We start from the raw sequence: 17,360 nt of genomic DNA on the forward strand, positions 1-17,360 counted from the left end.
TCATCCCCCAAGGCCCCTTGGGCAAAGTGCCTTTTCCTCCTGTTTGGCTTCCCTGCCTCAGGAGCTCATCAGGAGTGCTGGGCTGTCTCCAGCCCCACAGGACCCACCTCCAGGCCGGTTCCATCCCCATCATCTGCTGCAATAATCTTCCCCCAAAGAAGCAGAAGCTGTGCTGCCTCAGTGGAGCAGCCTCACCTGAGATGAGAAGCCCCTGAGCCTGAGATGGGCCTTCAGGGCTGCAAAATCTGCCTTATTTTTAAAGAAAAGCTCATGTCCCTTATCAAGGACAGAAGGAGAAGGATGTCCACGGGGGAAATACTAATTTTCAGTCTCCTCCCAACATGTGCTGAGAACACTGGCTGCTTGAAGCAGTGTGTTCACAAGTGTTTCATTCTCATGAAGGCAGGCAGAAATGTGCTGCATATGGCACAGAGGAGCTGTGGAGGACACACAGTGCCTGGAGCAGGGCTTGAACTCCGGGAGCAGCGCCATTCACAGGAGGTTTGGAGTTCCTTGTGTTCAGGAGCCTTTACATGTACACTCTGTGCTCATTTTCTCAGCCTCTTAATGGCAATATTTCTGTTTTACTGTTCCAAACTGACCAAAACGTTTGCTGGTGCTGCAGTTAGTAAAGAAACAGGATACTCTGACTTATAAACCCCCAAAGCTGACTGAGTGAATTTATCCTAACCCAGCACTGCTCCAATCTGCTCTATTGCCCCTTCTCCTTCCTCCTTCATTTCCTTTCCCAAAGTACAGCATTAAGTCTGGCCAGCCTCTAACAGATCTATAAATCCTTCCCCAAGCAAAATAAGTCCTAAACCCCCTTCCATACATCACAACAAATTGATCATAGGCACTGCTGGGGAGAGTTGCAGGATAATGCAGTGAGATCCATTAGTGCCCACCAGTGTGGATTCCATGGATCCATTGCTTGGCAGGAGGCCGGCGCTGGACAACCGGTCTGTGTGTGAAATGAGCTTTCAGATTCAGGCATAAAGTCCCTTTTCTGTGGGTTTGGCATATGCAGCATTCTGTTTATTTGTTATTGATTGACTGGTTGGTTTGGGGGGGGTTTGTTTGAATGTACGAGGCTCAGACCTGCAGGGGATTGTGGGGGTCGAGCGGATGTGCTGGGTGACTGGGAGGGTTCTCTCTGCCCTTTGGCACTGCTGGGAGCCTTGCAAAGGCCTGGCCATATCCCCACAGCACTGGAAGCTTGCTTTGGGCTGTGTTATTTCCCATTCCTTTGCAGGCAGCCTGGGTCTGTGAAGCTCAGCCTCATGTTGTCGCCCTGTGCCCTTTCTCTCCCACACCCACCTTCATCTCTCCTATTGTTTAGATTAGAGACACCCCCAAACCCACTGCAATGTTCTGTGTGCTTGCTCAGTGGGACAAAGGAGTGCACATCAGGGCACTGACTCTGAGCAGAGGCTGTTCCACTGTCGTTATTTCTCCTTCAGAAATGCATTTCCCACTCATCCCAGCAGGGATTACCGCTGTGTTACTTCTTAATGTCTCCTACGGTGTTTCTTACTCTCTAAGAAAGGAACTTCCCATCTCTCAGTCTTTGAAGTGTTTTACTTCTTTATATTTCTCATTTGTTTTTAAGCAAAATTCTGCCTGAAGGCTGAGGGTGAGGAGCAGGGCAGGCTGGCAGCACCTGGGGAGCATCCACAGGGATCCCATGGCTGCCCATGAGTGCAGCAGGGGTATTTTTAGCACTCTCTGAAGCTTTCTCAGGTTACCTCAGCACTGCAGTTGCTCCGGGAGATGCTTCACACACTGCAAAGCTTGAGGAGACCGAGCTGGAACAGTTCAGGTAGCTCACATTTGTCTGGCAGTGTCCTGAAAAACCCTTCCAGGTTGTCACTGAGGTTGTCACTGCTGGGGACAAATGGGCATCTGGTGCTGTGGGGAAATGGTCTGAGCAGCCTTAACGTTCTGCAGTCAGTGTGAGGTGCTAAACTTCCTCTCCCCTGGGCAAAGGCAAAGGGGGCTGTGCCCTGGCACCCTGGGAAGGAGTGAGTTGTCAGCCCGGAGCTGTTTCCTTCCCTGGCCAGCTGTGGCTGAGCTGGGCTTGCAAACCTTGCAGCAATGTTCAAAAATGAGAGTTTTGCTGAAGGAACAACCGCCAGAATTATTGGGATAAAATTAGACATCCTCCAAACCTTCCTCTGGGGTTGAAATCATCTCTCTAAACTTTGCAGCGCTTTTTGTGAGAGATTTTGATTTTGAGATGAGAAATTTTGTTGCCACGTGCTGACCTTCCAGGGGGACACCCCGGAGGGCCAGAGTGACGCTCACGTGGATCTTGGTCCCCGTGGCACAGACAGAGGGGGACTCGGGAGCACCACACGCCGTCAGCGCTGCTCAGCCCTTGAAAAGAGAGCAGTGAATAAGTGGCGTGTTTGACTCAGCGACAGCGTGCTGTGTATTAAAGAGTGTTTGCTCTCTTGCCAAGGAGCCCGGTAGGATGCCCGGCGGGGCGGAGGGGCGGCCCTGCCCTGCCCAGCCAGCCAGCGTGGGGGGACACGGCCCGGCCTCTGCGCAGCCTGACTCAGTGGTAAATGCTCTGAAGGTAACGCTGCTCCGCTGCCGGCCCTGCCGCGCGTCCTGTCTGTCCCTCAGCTCCTGTCCTGTCGTCCTGCCGACATCCCCGTGGGACCACCGGGATGTTCCTGTCATCAGTGGCCTTGTTTCTGTCTGTCACCCATCGTATCTGTGGCCTGTGTGTGTCCTGGGCAGGGGTCTGGCCCTGGCAGGGGTGACGCTGCTCACCGCGTTACTCACGCCCGTAGTGTTCATTTGGAGCTGAACGTGGTGTGTTGCTGAATAAGGAGGTGTTTCTGCTTCCTGGAGGATCCGTGTTTGTGCTCAGGTGGGATACAGTGGATTCCTGCAGAGGGAAATACTCTAATGCAAAGATAAAGCTGAGGCACAGGGTATGTTCATGTTAAAAATAGCAGGGCCTCGGGCTGAAGACCACAGTCCCAAGGTCAGTGCTGACGCTGCTTTGCGAGCAGATGTGCTGTACCCTGGAGCCAGGGCTGGACTGCAGAGGCCTGTGTGACACTGATACACAGCCAGTGACACAAGGAATCGGAGGGGTAGAGTTGCAAGTTCTCCCTTCTGTCAGCAGCGAAACTGTTGCAATTAAAGAAACTTAGAAGGTGTTACAAGATTGAAAGGTTGTGGGCCCATGGGAGTCAGCAGGTGGCTGAGCTCGCTGCACGGGCATCAGGGTTGTCCATGTTCCTCTGGAGGGGATAAAAACTGAGGGAGAGCTGAGCAGGGACTGCATATTCCTCTCTCCTGTTGTGGCTCAGACGTGGTGGATTTGGTGCTTTGTGCCCCTCTTCTCTCCTGTGCTTCACTCGTCAGCTGAACTGCCTCAGTATCCAGCTGGATAAGCAGGTGTTCCTCCCCACATGTACAGGTGTTGCAGGGACACTTGGAGGGGGCAGGCTTGCCCTCCTCCAGGGGAGGAGTGGAAGGGACTTGTGTAGGTATTTGCTGTGGTTTTGAGCTTTGTGGAGATGCACAGTAAGAGCTCAGCAGTGCTGTGGATTTGCCTGGCCCCCCAAGCTTCTGTGACATTGCCTTCTCCTCCATGAAGCTTGAAGAAACAGGTTTGTTCAAGTGAACTGTGCACAAATCCCAGCCACCAGATCCTTCCCGTGACACAAACCCGGGCACAGCACTTCAGCACAGCCTGTGTTCCTGGCATCCGAAGAGGAGAGGCATCCAGGAGAGCTCCAGCCCCTCTTCCCACAGTGGCAGGTCCCCTCTGGGGTGGCCTCCCCAGCCATGTCCCTGTCAGGAGCACTGGCCATGAGAGCTCTGGTCTTGCCCTCCTGCAACATTCCCAGCTCCAGGAGTGCCTGGCTCAGGAGTGCTCCGAGCCCTCTGTGCATCTTCCATACATCCCACCTGCTGCTGCCCAGAAAATAAAGCTATGCCAGCTAATTTTGTCAAGAGATCGTGGGTAATTATGGAAAAAAGCCTTTTGTAGTTCTCTTAAAATACCCCCTGGCAAAGGGACATCCTCCTTGTTGGTGCAACCCACTCCTCCCAGCAGGAAATCTCGAGAGCAGGAGTGTGTTTGAAAGGGGCAGATCCATTAGGGAACAGAGGGAGGGAATTGCTAAAAATGCTGCTGTTGTTTTCCTAAGTGATGAGGAGACTTTAAAAAAACATTATGAAATTTAAAAAGATTGACTGGGAATCTCCCACTGTTGGAGAAAGTGGGAACAGGAGCAGAGCTTTGCCATGCAGTGGGTCTGATAAGGCTCTCCCAGGACCTGCTCCCTCAGGCAGGATGGCTGGAAGGAGAACTTGCTGGGTCCTTGGCAATCCTCCCCACCCTGCCCGTGGCTGTGGGATTATTCCTGGAGTGCAGGTGGCATCCCTGGGGACCTGTAAGTGGTTATTTCACACGGCAGGATGTGTTCGATTCCTTTTGGAAGTTGTATCTGGCCAAACTTCCTGCTTGTGACGTTCCAGACCAGGGTTTGTATGGGTGGAACAGTGATTGTTACCTGGTCTGTAGGTCTGTAAGTCTGACTACTTATATACTGTACTCACACTACTGGTCTTACTTGTGGCTGCCAAAAAATGTATAAATGAAATTCCCTTCTTTTTAAACGTCTCCATGGCTTGGAAGCTCAGGAAAACATCAATCACCGGGCTGTTAAAGGCTCTCTTACCACCACCTTAGTGAGACAGAGAAAGCTGAGGCTGGAGAAATATGCAGTAAGAGTTTAAGGTGTTTATATTCCATATTGAGCCTGGAAACACCTGAAGATGCAAAGTATTTTTTGTTCAAATGCCGACAATGTGCCCTTGAAGATTTTCTATGGAAATTAAGCCAATTACTGTTTCTGTAATGCAATTACTGTTTTATTAGGAGCACTATAACATTAACATGTTGGTTAGTATTGATCAGAAAAATCTATGTGGGATAATATATTGGGGGTAAAGTACTGTATGACCTGAATTTATCCTTCCTAAGAATAAAATCTGGCAGGAGTGATGAAGCCTGGCAGCCTCAGTTTCCCCAGCTGAGCAATGGCCCTGATGACTTTTCCTGCCTCGGATATTCCTTTGCCATTTATGGCTAAAAAAGCAGTTTCTAGCTCATACATATTTCATGGTAATCCGTAGAAGTCCTTGTGGTGTAAGTAATGCCACTTCTAAATGCTAAATTTGACATTATCACTTCATTTTTGTAACTCTCAAATACGTACTCTTGTCCTACCTCGTCCCTTTGTTCCCAGCCATTCAAAGCTCTGCTGCTGCCACTGAAACGCTCCCTGTCCCTCTGACTTTTACAATCTCTGTCTGATTTCACTGTTGAGACATTATTATACTTCTAAAGCAGTTGGGTATTTCCTTTCTGGTTTTGCTTTCCCTTTTACCCGTCTAGTCCAGGTTAAAAGCGCAGTGGATTTGGGATAAACCGATTACAATGTTTATTATAATCTTTTCTTTTGCATTCTCACTGCAGTTCCTGCCAGGCTGTAACTCACTGTTTGTCTGCAGCCTCGTGCACTGTGGGTGTTTCACAGGAAACATTTGCCATGGCATCATTTTCCCTGTGAAAACAGGGGAATGATGACAGTTTTGGGCTCCCTAATTTCGGTGCATAGTTTGGGTTGGTGCCAAGATGCAATTTGGTACCCAAATAATGACATAATGCAAACTGCCAAGGTGGATGTGTAACTCACCTTGTAGGAACTTTGTGGTGTTCTGTGACCATGTTGGTGTTTTATTGAGATAACAGAGGCAGGAATTCTCTCCTCGGGACGTGCATGTGCAGTTGGTATTGCATTTGGGAATGGTGTTATTTGGGAACGTTCTTGCTTTGTATTTATATACTTGCATTGTCTTAGGAGGATGTAGCAACACGTGGCAGCAAGTTTAGAGGTAGTTTGTCGTGTATTAGTGAGCATGGAGGTAATTCCACAGCACAGGAATGTCTCCATTAAGTCTGGAGGGGTGTTCTTCATAATTGGGAATGTCTGGATTAAGTCTGGAGGGGTGTTCTTGATGATTTTCCTCAGGCTACTGGTAAGTGTAGTTTGCAGCACCCTCACTTGGGCTGGGAGCTGCAGGGAAGGTGGGATATTCCAGTTGGGATCGGGGGTGTAGCTGGGCAGGAGGGCTGAAATTCCTGCTGAAATTCTGAGTGAAATTTTGTACCCCCCCCCTCGTCACCTCTCTGGGGCCCTTGCACGTGTCTGTCCCTTGCTGCCACTCAGGGGTCACTTGTTCAGCTGGAAAGAAAGGAAGTGTCACCTTCCAGTTTATTCCTGGGTCAGCATTAGCTGCTTGGTAAATATTGTCTCAATATTTATTGCCCAGGGAAGTTGTTGAAGGGCACGTGTAGGCACAGTGTGCCTTCCCACAGGAGCTCTTGTGTTTTGGTACCAGCTGTTGGACAGAATTGCCAGATCCAGCCCTGGCTGTGCCCAGGCACCCAGTGTGGGAGGTGTCACTGAGCCCCCACTTCCCATGCTTTGCCCTCTGCAGTGTCTCACACACAGCAAATACACCCAAAACACACACGTGGATTTCTGGGATGTGACTTGGGATTCCAGGCTGCAGGATCCTGCTCTGTGGAAAGCTTGCAGGCTTTGGGTTATGCCCATCCATTGGAATTAAAGACAGTTCCCTTTAAAGGACCATTATTTGTGGCCTTGTACAGTAGGACTGTAGCCCTGTTCCTTCCAGTCTGGGAGTATTTCTGGTTTTCATGCCTATGCTCAGGTTTTCTGCAGCAAAGGCTCACAGGAACTGGGTTGTTTTCCCACCAATTGCACAGAATCACAGCAGGACCTTGAGGTTGTTCTGCCTTTGCTCATCAGCTGGAGGAACCACCTTTTCAAGGATGTCAGCTTCCCAGGATCCAGCTGCTTTGGCTTTATTCATCTCCAGCTAATGCAGTGTCTGTTCACTGCTGGACTTTAGGCACTGGTAAAACAATAAATAATGACAATGGAAACCAGTTTTACCTTTCCTGACAGTCACATTGCTGTTGGCCCAGAGGGTGAAGGGTGGTTTAGTAGCAGTTACACTTTAGCTGGTTGGGAGTTGATTATTATTAACCAGAAATACTCTGAAATTGCAGTACACAGTTTGGATGGTGGAATCAACATTCTTGTCTCTAGAGAGGCCTGGTGACACACCACCAGCTACTGCTCTCCCACTTACAGTGCATCAGTCTTCCTATAAGTCATTATAAAACACTTCCTTACATTTTTGGGGGTGTCACTTCTCTGCCTTTTTAATTCCAGTGTTGTAACAGATGATGTTAAGCACAGTATAGCACAGTGACTACATGCACAATTCCTTGGACCTCACGGAAGAACTAGGGAAATAAACACTTCTGGTGCCTTGCTTGGTTGTAAGAGAACAAGTAAATCCCTTGACAAAGAGGAGAACTGCTCTGTGCTTGTTAAACTGGAAATGTTTAGACACCTCTGGACTGATCTTTGTGCAGGAGATGTGGTTGGGGAAATAGCTGAGTTTCAGCTGAGGCCTTCAAACACCCTCAGTCTTGTGTCTGAAGCACGTGCTGGCCCATCTGTGTCCGTTTTTAATCATTTCTACCCAGCAGCATGTGCTTTCTGTGTTCAGAAGGAATGCTGTACCCCCTGAGGAACATCCTGTGCTCCTGTCGTGTGTCCCTCCCCTGTGCTGCATGTCCCAGAGCTGTGGCATTCCAGCTGCATGTCCGTGTGAACACCGGCGCACCTCGACCGGGGATAACGATCTCTTTCCATCCCTCCCTTTAGGTTGTGTGGAGGAAACTTGGAGATGCTGCAGGGTCGTGCCCTGGAATTAGGCAACACTTGTCAGGAAATCAGTATAAAGGACCCATGTAATGGCCTCTCTGAAGAGCGAGTTTGACGTGCCCACGAGAGGGAAGGAACTGGCTGTCCCCCCATCCCCACTGACGACGGGGTGTCTGGATGCGCTGCACGAGCCTCGGCTGGACACCAGAGCTGCTGCCCGGGGGGCTGTCCGTGCTGGCAGCCTCCCCTCCTGCTGTTCCAATCGCCTGCCTAGTGACACGCTGCACCCTCACTGCAACACACCACCCTTAGGAGCACTGAGGTATCTCCATCCCAACTCCACAGATACTTGGGATTCTGCAGGAGCTGCGCTAAATAAGTTTTATTTTGGTTAGTTACAGCGAGTCTCTAATAGGCCTGAACGAGTTTCCTGCTGGATTTGAGAGGGGTTTTTCCACCAGACTGGAGAGACGTGGATAAACTGTGCCTTTGGTCTCCGCAGTTCTGAGAAAGTCGCTTCTTAGTAACTCCCCCTTCAGTCTGTAAAGGACCCGTTAATGGTGCTTAGGCAATTCCCAGGTGATTTCTTTGCTTTGGTAGAATAACCTGCCTTTGGAGGTGCTAAAAGACCATAAAGTCCTAACCAGCCAGTAGTGTAGCATAACTACAGTCCTTGTAGTGATCCACAATTTCTTTCTAAAGGAAAGTCAAGGTAGCTTTCTCTTGATGCACATCTTCTGAAGAGGTGTAGGGTGTTGGCAGCCCTTTAGTGAACAGAATACTTAGGCATCACTATCACAGGTCTCAGATCAGAATCTCCATCAGAATTTCTTTTGGAAAATATTTTCCAATTGTCAGGATGCTAATTTCTAACTGTTTAATTTAGAGACATGCTGGTTTATTTAACAAGAGCCTATAAGGATCTAAAAGATTGCACTGCATTATTAAAAAAAAGCTTTCCTTGCCACCGTAGAGTTCTTTCAAAGAAAAAGGGTTTTATTATCCTCAGAGCATGTCTTTCATTATTAGGAGGCAGAAAGCTCTTGTTCAGATTGCCTGAGATGTGACCAGACGGCGCCCTAGATGTGCTTAGTTTATTTTTATCTCTGTGTATGACACTAGTCGTGTGTATTGAATTACAACATAGGTATTTTGTGTATATCTAAGAGCAATGATAGTTTCATGTATGAATGTGCAACAGGCTTGTGACTGAATGGCTGTTGCTTAACTTTTTACCATAGCTGAGCGTCAAAAAGAGACTAATAAAAAATAATAATAATAAAAAAAAGGAAAAAAAATAGGAATGCAACAATTCCTGGGTTTCTGGTTTGTTCTCGGTTGCGAAGATTTGAGCCGAAGTGAGAAGCTCTGTTTTCTCTGGGCTTGGACATCCTGTACCCGTGGGCTGTTTGCTGTGGAATGTAGCTCGGTTGCTGTACAATCTTTTGTCATATAGCTGATGTAAATCTGCTACCTGTCTTCAGCCAAACTGTGTTAATTTGCAGCAGTAATTCTGTTGGGTTTTGTTGTTATTTCCACTTGGTACCATTGGATGTAAGGCCTCTGATCCAGCGTTGCTTTCTCGGGCAAAGCTCCCGTTCACTCCTTCTCCTTGAGTTGGGAATGCAGAATCCAGCCTTCTGTTTGAAACATGGCACTCCTGCGTGATTTCTGACATAGAACCCAGCCCAGGCAGCTCTGTGTTATCTTCCCACGTTGTTTTCTCCCACTGCACAGTTCGGTTGCAATTGTTGTATTCCTATCTCTGTGTGTATGAACAGCTGTGACACCTGTACTTGTGCCTGCAGGGGCTACTCGAGGGACACTGGTCTTTTGACACTTCACTTGTGTAAATTTTGATACTGTATTAAAACTATTTTTTTACAGTTCTGCATACGATGGGGTATCAAGTATCTGTGTTCATCTTAGCAGTGGTAATAAATTATAGAATCCCACCCTTGTTTGCTCTCCTTTCCTGACCAAAGCTGCGAGGGGCAGTTTGCTGTTGGAAATGTTTCCTGCCTGGATGAGAAATTAGCTGCATGTCGTGCATTTTTCTTCCTTTTCTTACCATGTGTCTTAAAAAAAAAAAATAATCCCAGAGCTATGAACTTGGTTCTTTGTTTTATGCTAACGAGGAGCTGCTGTGGGCTGTGCCATGGGGCAGTGACCAGGTGCAGGCTGTTGAGCCCAGGTGGAAGTTGGTAAGTTGTGATGGAGTTGCAGACTCAGGACACCTGTGCTGGCTCCTCCTTCCTCCCAGAGCAGCTTTGAGGTGAGGACAGAGCAACATGGAGCTCCTGGAGTCCTTCTGCTCAGGTAAGAGGTGCTGGCGTGTTGGTGGGACGGGGGGAGGCTGGTTGTGTCCCACTGTCCCCACTACATCTCTGCTCCCTCCTCCCTCCATGGGCTGTGTGGGTCAGAAGTTTTCTGCAGAGCAGAAATTCTCTAACAAAAAAAAAAGAAAAAGATCTTTAGTATAATCAGTATCTTGAAGCTGATAAATCCTGTGGTGGCCCCTAAAAATGCAGCCTACTAAGAGCAGAGGGCAGGCAGTGTGTGGAGAAGGGGGTCAGTGCTCTGAGGGGCCCTGGAACCTGCTGGAATGTCTCTGAGCTAATGAATAAAAATCTCTGTAGCAGTTAGAGCCCTTCATCCCATCTGCCTTGCTCCCTGCACACATGGTTAACCCTTTTTCAGTGAAATGTTATTGCACCAGACCTCGTGGGCTCCTTGTGCAGTTGTTTTAGCATAATTCTGCTTCAGCTGAAAATGTGCACGTGTTCCAGGGCCATTCCCGAGCTCTGAGCTGAGCCTGAATGAGCTGTAAAATTCACTATGGAGTGAATTTTAAATAGCACTGGTGTAGTGGATGTGGGGAGTGGATTTTATGTTCTGCACTGCAGAGAAGCTGCTTTGCTGAAGGGTTAGAAGGTAAAGAATGGCACTTTGTTTTCAGCAAGTGACTGGTCTCAGTGGAGCCTGTTCCCCAAAGGCTGCAGTTGATGGACATGTTTATGAATGTGGCACGAAGCCAGTGTGCCCTTTCTAATGTTCTGAGCACCCAACCCTGCTCTCCTTTGTGCTGCCCCAACCTCTCCAACACCAAATGCCCCTCAGGGTCTCTGTGCTGCCTCCCCAACAAATACCACCCTTGCCAGGGCACTGGTTTGTTGAAGTCTTTAAATGTCTTTGAAATAAGTCCCAGGGTGGTGTGAATTCTTTCTACTGATCTCACCAGTTTGATGCAGAAGTGGCTCAGCCATTTTTTCCCTCACTTTTGGGTGGAAAAAAGTCTTGATGTGATGACTCTTTCTTTTTTTTTTTTTTTTTTTTTTTTTGAGTTCCTACAGAGTGTCCCAGGAAATGCAGCTACTGGGGGTATAAATGCCAAACCCTCCTTATATCTCCACACTTGTGTTTTCCAGGCTCAGGTGAACCACGTGCACAGGGACCTCACCCCAAGGCAGCACCCACGGCAGCTCTGCTTGTCCAAAATCCTGCAGGTAAGAACAGCTGACTCAGTGGCAGCTCTGCCTGGATTGAGTAAAGAGAGGTTCTGCATTCATTAATCAACCAGCAAACAGGCAGTGCAAAAATGGTGATGTGAATGAAAATCAGCTTTTAAAATAGTCTTACTTGAATAAAAATATGACTATGTTTTAGAAGCTTAAGAGATAACCAGAGATTTATGGACAAGAGACATAAATCTGACTTGAACTGAGAGAGCTCAGACACTTCCATGCTTATAATTAGAAAATTGAGAAATATTGATGAGAATGATGAAAAAAAGTAAAAGCATAGCATGTTGTGCTGTTGATGTGAGGGCTTTGCTGGCTCTGGGGAGCTCCAGCCTTGCCCAAGCATTAGTGTTCTCCTTGCTGTGTGTGGCTGGGGGGGAAGGACCCCAGGGACTGCATCGTGTGATTCTGTCTGAAACAGTTTCCTAAACACCTGGTTCACGAAGAAGTGCCAAAATAATAATAGTGAATTATTTAATATGTTTGTTATAACATGATAATTACTCTACCCTGGAATAAGAACTTGTTATAATGATCTCTTCAAAGCAGTGGCTGTGGCCCTTGAGTTTGAGGTTTCTTTGGGTTTGGTTTTTTTTTTCCTCACTACTGTGAATAGGTTGAAGTAAATTCTGAAACTAATAAGTCTGCAGATGAAGAAAAGCAAAGGAAAAAATAATATTGTGAGCCCATGCCCAGCCTCTGGAAAGAAAGAGGACAAAGGGGAGGGGATGGGGCTGCAGGTGGATCTCGTTCAGCATGGAGGTGGAAGAGCCCCTTTGCCCTGAGCTCACCTGTGTGTGGCAGTGGTTGAGGAGTGAGAGAGAAGGTGGCTGAACCTTTTCACTGGTGACTTTATTTGTTGTTTTACCTTTGCTCTTGCTAAGTACCAGGGCACAGGGGTGGCCCATGAGCAGTGGTGTTCCCCAGGCCTGAACACCTCGCCTGTAGAGCAGGATGGCGTGTGTTTTTTGGGAGGCTTTGGAAGTCCCTGGTGACACCAGGGCACCTTGGCTCAGGTGAGCCTGTTGAGCCCTGTTCAACCATGGCACCACTCCAGGCTTAATTGTAGAGGTCGGAAAGAAAGGAAAACCTTCTCTTGGGTTTGGAGGTGGCCTTTCAAAACAGGACCTGGTTTGTTGTCAGAGTGGTGGGGACTGGCCAGGACATCAGTCAGGGGCATGGGGCTGTTGAGCTGCTCTGTTTTTACAGGCATTAGACTTTGAAAGAGAGGAAATAATCTATAAATATGCTATTTCCCTCCCCTGCTGAAGGGGAAGTGTCCACACGCTGCTGTGTGTGCCCGTTAGAGAGGCCCAGAGCCCACCCTGCTCAACCCTGGGAATCCCAGGAAAAGCACACGATGAAACATGGAAATGTTTCCATGGGAACTGTTCTTCTACTCCTGCTATTAAGACAGCCCTATAACACAAATGATAACAGGCCCCCGTTTCTGCACCAAACTACAAACAGTGAATGCTACAAAGGGAGCTGGTAAAGAGCAGGAGTGTAAATCAACCAAACTGCTAAATTAGGGACGTGCCTGCCTCTCCATGAAAAAGCCCAAGCAGATAAACAAAGCCCTTGGGGGAGTTAAAAAAAAGAAAAGATCATTTTAATTATAGCACATCCAGCCAACATAAACCCCATGGATTGTGTGAAATCAGGTTTGTTCTTCTGATCAGCAGCAGGAAACCCTGTAGCAGATCAAATGTGTTCTGGGAGGCCAACTTGCTAATTGCTGCTCCTCGCTGAGCCAAAGCAAGCTATTTAGACAAAGGAGAGAATTCACTTCTTATTTAGTATTAATTATGAAATAGCATGTCTGGATGGGCTTCACAATAACACTACATTTCCTGGGGGGGAAAAATGTAGTTCTAATCCTGTGAAATAAGTGGAGAATTAACCTGTTGCTTCAGGCAGGAGTCCCAACATGTGCTTGCAGTTAGGTGCAAGATGAGTGAGGTCTTGATTGTTCAACCACAGTAGATTATCAAACTCATTTTAAAGCCTTCTTTATGAGCAGTTTTGTATGTTCTGACCTTACGCTGATGTTAAAACAGTGTGACTTTTTTTTTTTGTCAAGACTTTCACACTTTCTCTTGGTTTTTATTTTTAAAGCTTGTTATGGCCACTTTGCAGCATCTCATTGTCTTCTCTCTAAAGATTGTGGAGTATTTGGGGGCTTGGATTTGTTGCTGGGACAGTCTCACTTTGTGTTGAGTGGAGGTTTTGGTTTTGTGGAGTTCTGTAGGGGTTGGATGAAGAGAAGGAGTGGGAATCAGCTGGGGGTCAAGGCTGCTTCCTACCACGATGTAGCAGGTCCTAGGATTGCTCTGGTTTATCTTCCTTTCACATGCAGCTTAGAACAGGCACAGCTGCCAGAACTGCTCTGGGAGGCCCTTGCTCTGAGCGCTGCCATCGCCAAAGACAAATCTTCCCCAGCAGGGGAAGGAATGTGCTCTCCAGAGGAACAAAATGCCACAAATGGCGTGAGGGCCTCTAAATCACAGGCTTTGTGGTTCGGTTTCTGCCTTGCTGAACCGCAGTGCCCTCTGCCCCTGCTTGGCTGCCTCCCAGCAGTGCCATCCGTCAGCTCCCTGCCACAGTGTCAGCCCTCTGTGCCCGGGCACTGGCACTGCCCTCAACCTGGAACTGAGAGCACCAGGTCTCTAGGACTGCAAGGAGACCATATGTTCGATGCCTTTTCATGCTGAAATCACTTTTTAATGAAAGCACATCATAGCCACTGAGCCTTTCATAAACATGCATCATTGAGATCTGGATCTATGCACGTCTTCATTGTGGAAAACTTTTCCTTATATCTGCCCAGGATTTCCCATTTGTGTGTCATCTTTACACTGGGCACCTCTGGGGGGAGAGAGGCACGTGCCTTGTGCTCTAGTCTCTGGCATCCAGATGCATCACCAGAGGGGAAGGATCACCTCCCTCAGCCCTGGTTTATAAGCCCTGTAATGCTGTAGTTACAAAGGTAGTGTTGGACCCCTGGCAGAATGGAAACTACAGGAATGCTCATATAGAGTATCCATAATCCATATGTGCTTTTGTTAAGTAATGACTTTACTGCGCCCAGCAAAAATGTTTCTGTGAGCGCCGATGGAAAGCTGAGCTGGATGGGAAGGCAGGTGTGTGCCAGCAGCAGGCAATAAATGTGCTGCTCTGGGGGCATTTTGGAGACATTTCCAGATTAAAGAATGAGTGGTTGGTTAAAAAAAAATACAAATAAGTGAAAAATAGACTACTTGAGGCTCTTGGAGCTGCTTCCTTCAGCCCTTTGAAGCTCTGCCTTTCCTCGGAGGATAGTTCCTGTGACCATGGACTTGGCTTTTTCCCTGCTAATATCCGTACTTTAGCAGGAAAAAAGAACAGTGGAGAGAAGAGGCACTTGATAACAGTCAGACAGCGATCAGTGCCCAGACTAGTGCTGATAAGGTTTTATCTTTGATCTTGACGAGTTAATTGATGCTCAGTGGTGCTCAGGTCTCAGCTGGAAACGTCCTCGCCCGGTTAAGGAAGGGAGCGAGGGCTTGGTCCTGCCCGTGTCTCTGTCCCAGGACCCGCTTCCCGAGGGCCAGTGAAGGGCTGCGGGTGCAGATGAGGTTTATGGGGGGCTGATGGGGTGCTTCTCTCCCCTCCGCTCTCCGGGGGCCGTGTCTCGGTGTTTGTTCACACGATGCGGCCGGGATGGCAGGAACGGGCAGCAGCAGCTCCCTCACTCCCCTCATGGCCCCTCAGAGCCCCCTCCTCCCCTCACAGCCCCTCACAGCCCCCCTGCCCCTCACAGATGCCACATCTCCCCGCAGAGCCCCCTCTCAGCCCTATCTCCTGCTTAGAGACCCCTCATAGCCCCCATCTCCCCTCACAGCCCCCCATCTCCCTTCACAGCTCCCTCACAGCCCCCCATTTTAACTCACAGCCCCCTCAGCCCCATCTCCCCCTCAGAGCTGCCTTATAGTCCCCATTTTCCCCTCACAGCCTCCATCTCCTCTCACAGCATCTCACAGCCCCCCCATCTCCCCTCATACCCTCTGTCTTCCCTCATAGCCCCCCATTTTCTTTCACAGCCCTCTCAATAGTCCCCCAACTCCTCCTCGGAGCCCCCTCACAGCCCCTATCTACCCTCACAGCCCCCCATTTTCTCTTGCAGCCCCCTCACAGCCTCCATCTCCCCTCACACCCTCTATCTTCCCTCGCAGTCCCCCATTTTCCCTCGCAGCCCACTCACAGTCCCCCATTTCCCCTCACAGCATCTCACACCCTCTATCTTCTCTCACACCCCTCATTTTCCCTCGCAGCCCCCCATCTCCCCTCACAGCCCTTATCTACCCTCACAGCCCCTTCACACCCCTCATTTTCCCTCGCAGCCCCCCATCTCCCCTCACAGCCCTTATCTACCCTCACAGCCCCTTCACACCCCCCCATTTTCCCTCGCAGCCCTCTCACAGCCTCCATCTCCCCTCACAGCATCTCATAGCCCTCCATCTCCCCTCACACCCTCTATCTTCCCTCGCAGTACCCCATTTTCCCTCACAGCCCATTCCTAGTCTCCCATTTCCCCTCACAGCCTACATCTGCCCTCACGGCCCCTCACACCCCCCATTTTCCCTTGCAGCCCCCTCAGAGTCCCCCATTTCCCCTCACAGCCTCCATCTCCCCTCATGGCCCCTCACAGCCTCCATCTCCCACTCAGAGCCCCCTCACAGCCCCCCATTTCCCCTCACAACCCTCATCTCCATTCACAGCCCCCTCACAGCGCTGCTGGGACCTGGACCCCCACCCGCAGTGCAGGTACTTGTTATAGATATGGAAAATGCTGGGCTGGGAGGGGGGGAAAAAATGGGCTGAATTTGGAGATTTCCAGTCATTTGTGTCACAGAGGGAGGAAACTTTTCCTGGGCTGAATGGCATCTGCATAAATAATGTGTGCCTCCACTTGTGGTTAACTGTGTGTCAGCAGCTGTCGGTGTCAGAGACTGAGGAAAACTTTCTGAATGCACAGTATAAAAACCGTGTTCTAAGTCATATTTGCTGCATTTTAGTTTTATGTCATCATAGAAACTATATAAACAGCCAAGTCCATAAATCAGAGCGATTGCAAGAGGGGAAGATATTTAGTCTAATTACCTCATGCTATTTGTTTGGATGGCGAGGAAATATTAGGCAGACTTTTTGTTTTTTCTTCCCTAGGAGTAATTAAATATGTTCCCTAAAATGTTTCTGGCTAAACTGCCTATTAACCACATTTGTTATTCCTATTTCACACATTATTAGTCTCAGAATTCCAGTGGCCTGAACAGGAGGAGCTGAAATTATTAAATTAAGGGATGATATTAGAAGAGAGCTGTGTAACTGGTCCAAAGTAATTCTCTGCTCAGATATGTCCTATAGGTTTTCATTTTTTACAGAGAAATAAAGATGGCCAAAGGGCAAGAAAAATATGACTGCAGTGCTGGAGTCTCAGATGGACTGTAACTGCACACAAAGCCAGGTTTTTATTCTGCTTTCAATTACTTGAGCAATCTGTACAATATTCCAACCCACCAGAAAATTAATGCTGGTTTACCAGATATTTACTTAAAAGAAAGGACCCAAATCCCTTCATGTTTCTATTGCTGCTTTACAGTTGCTGATCTGTTAACTGGGATTTCATGGGTATAAATGACTGGAAAATTACCTCAAAATGATGCATTTTCTATTCTTGTTTTGGTGTGTCTGTTGTGATTTCCTAAGGAGTAGGTAAATTACATGGAGATTGTCAAATGTAATAATTAAATTGGTTTAAAAATCAATTTCACCTTGCAACTCTACTCCAGGTTTGTGGAGCCTAGGGTTAAAACCACACTTAGTTTATTTGGTCTGAGCTCCGTGTTCATGTTAGTACAGGGTGGTTTTTTTTTTTGGTACTCCTGGAAGGCATCTGGGAGTGCTTGATGGCCTTTCCTTGGGAACACTGCTCAGAAAAACTTGGCTGTTTGATCTCTGCTCCTGAGGGAGAGTCCCTCCAATCTGCTTCTGACATCAG

At 48.3% G+C, this 17,360-nt stretch overlaps 1 protein-coding gene across 3 annotated transcripts in view; it reads left to right on the forward strand.

Moving 5' to 3' along the window:
- Positions 1–10,697, forward strand: part of CCDC85A (coiled-coil domain containing 85A) — a 56,936-nt gene extending 46,239 nt beyond the window's left edge. For 2 of the 3 annotated variants that reach the window (XM_051792892.1, XM_051792891.1), the window contains one exon: positions 7,800–10,696. In XM_051792892.1, the coding sequence (XP_051648852.1) occupies positions 7,800–7,849 (50 nt within the window). In that variant the 3' untranslated portion in view covers positions 7,850–10,696. Of the gene's footprint in view, positions 1–2,464; positions 2,582–7,799 lie in introns of all 3 variants that reach the window. The other variant, XM_051792893.1, reaches the window with a different exon arrangement.
- Positions 10,698–17,360: the final 6,663 nt, after the last annotated feature.

The sequence above is a fragment of the Manacus candei genome, unplaced genomic scaffold (assembly GCF_025592945.1).
Source record: "Manacus candei isolate 608988 ecotype Guabito, Panama unplaced genomic scaffold, ASM2559294v1 h1tg000035l, whole genome shotgun sequence".
Taxonomy (NCBI): Eukaryota; Metazoa; Chordata; class Aves; order Passeriformes; family Pipridae; genus Manacus; species Manacus candei.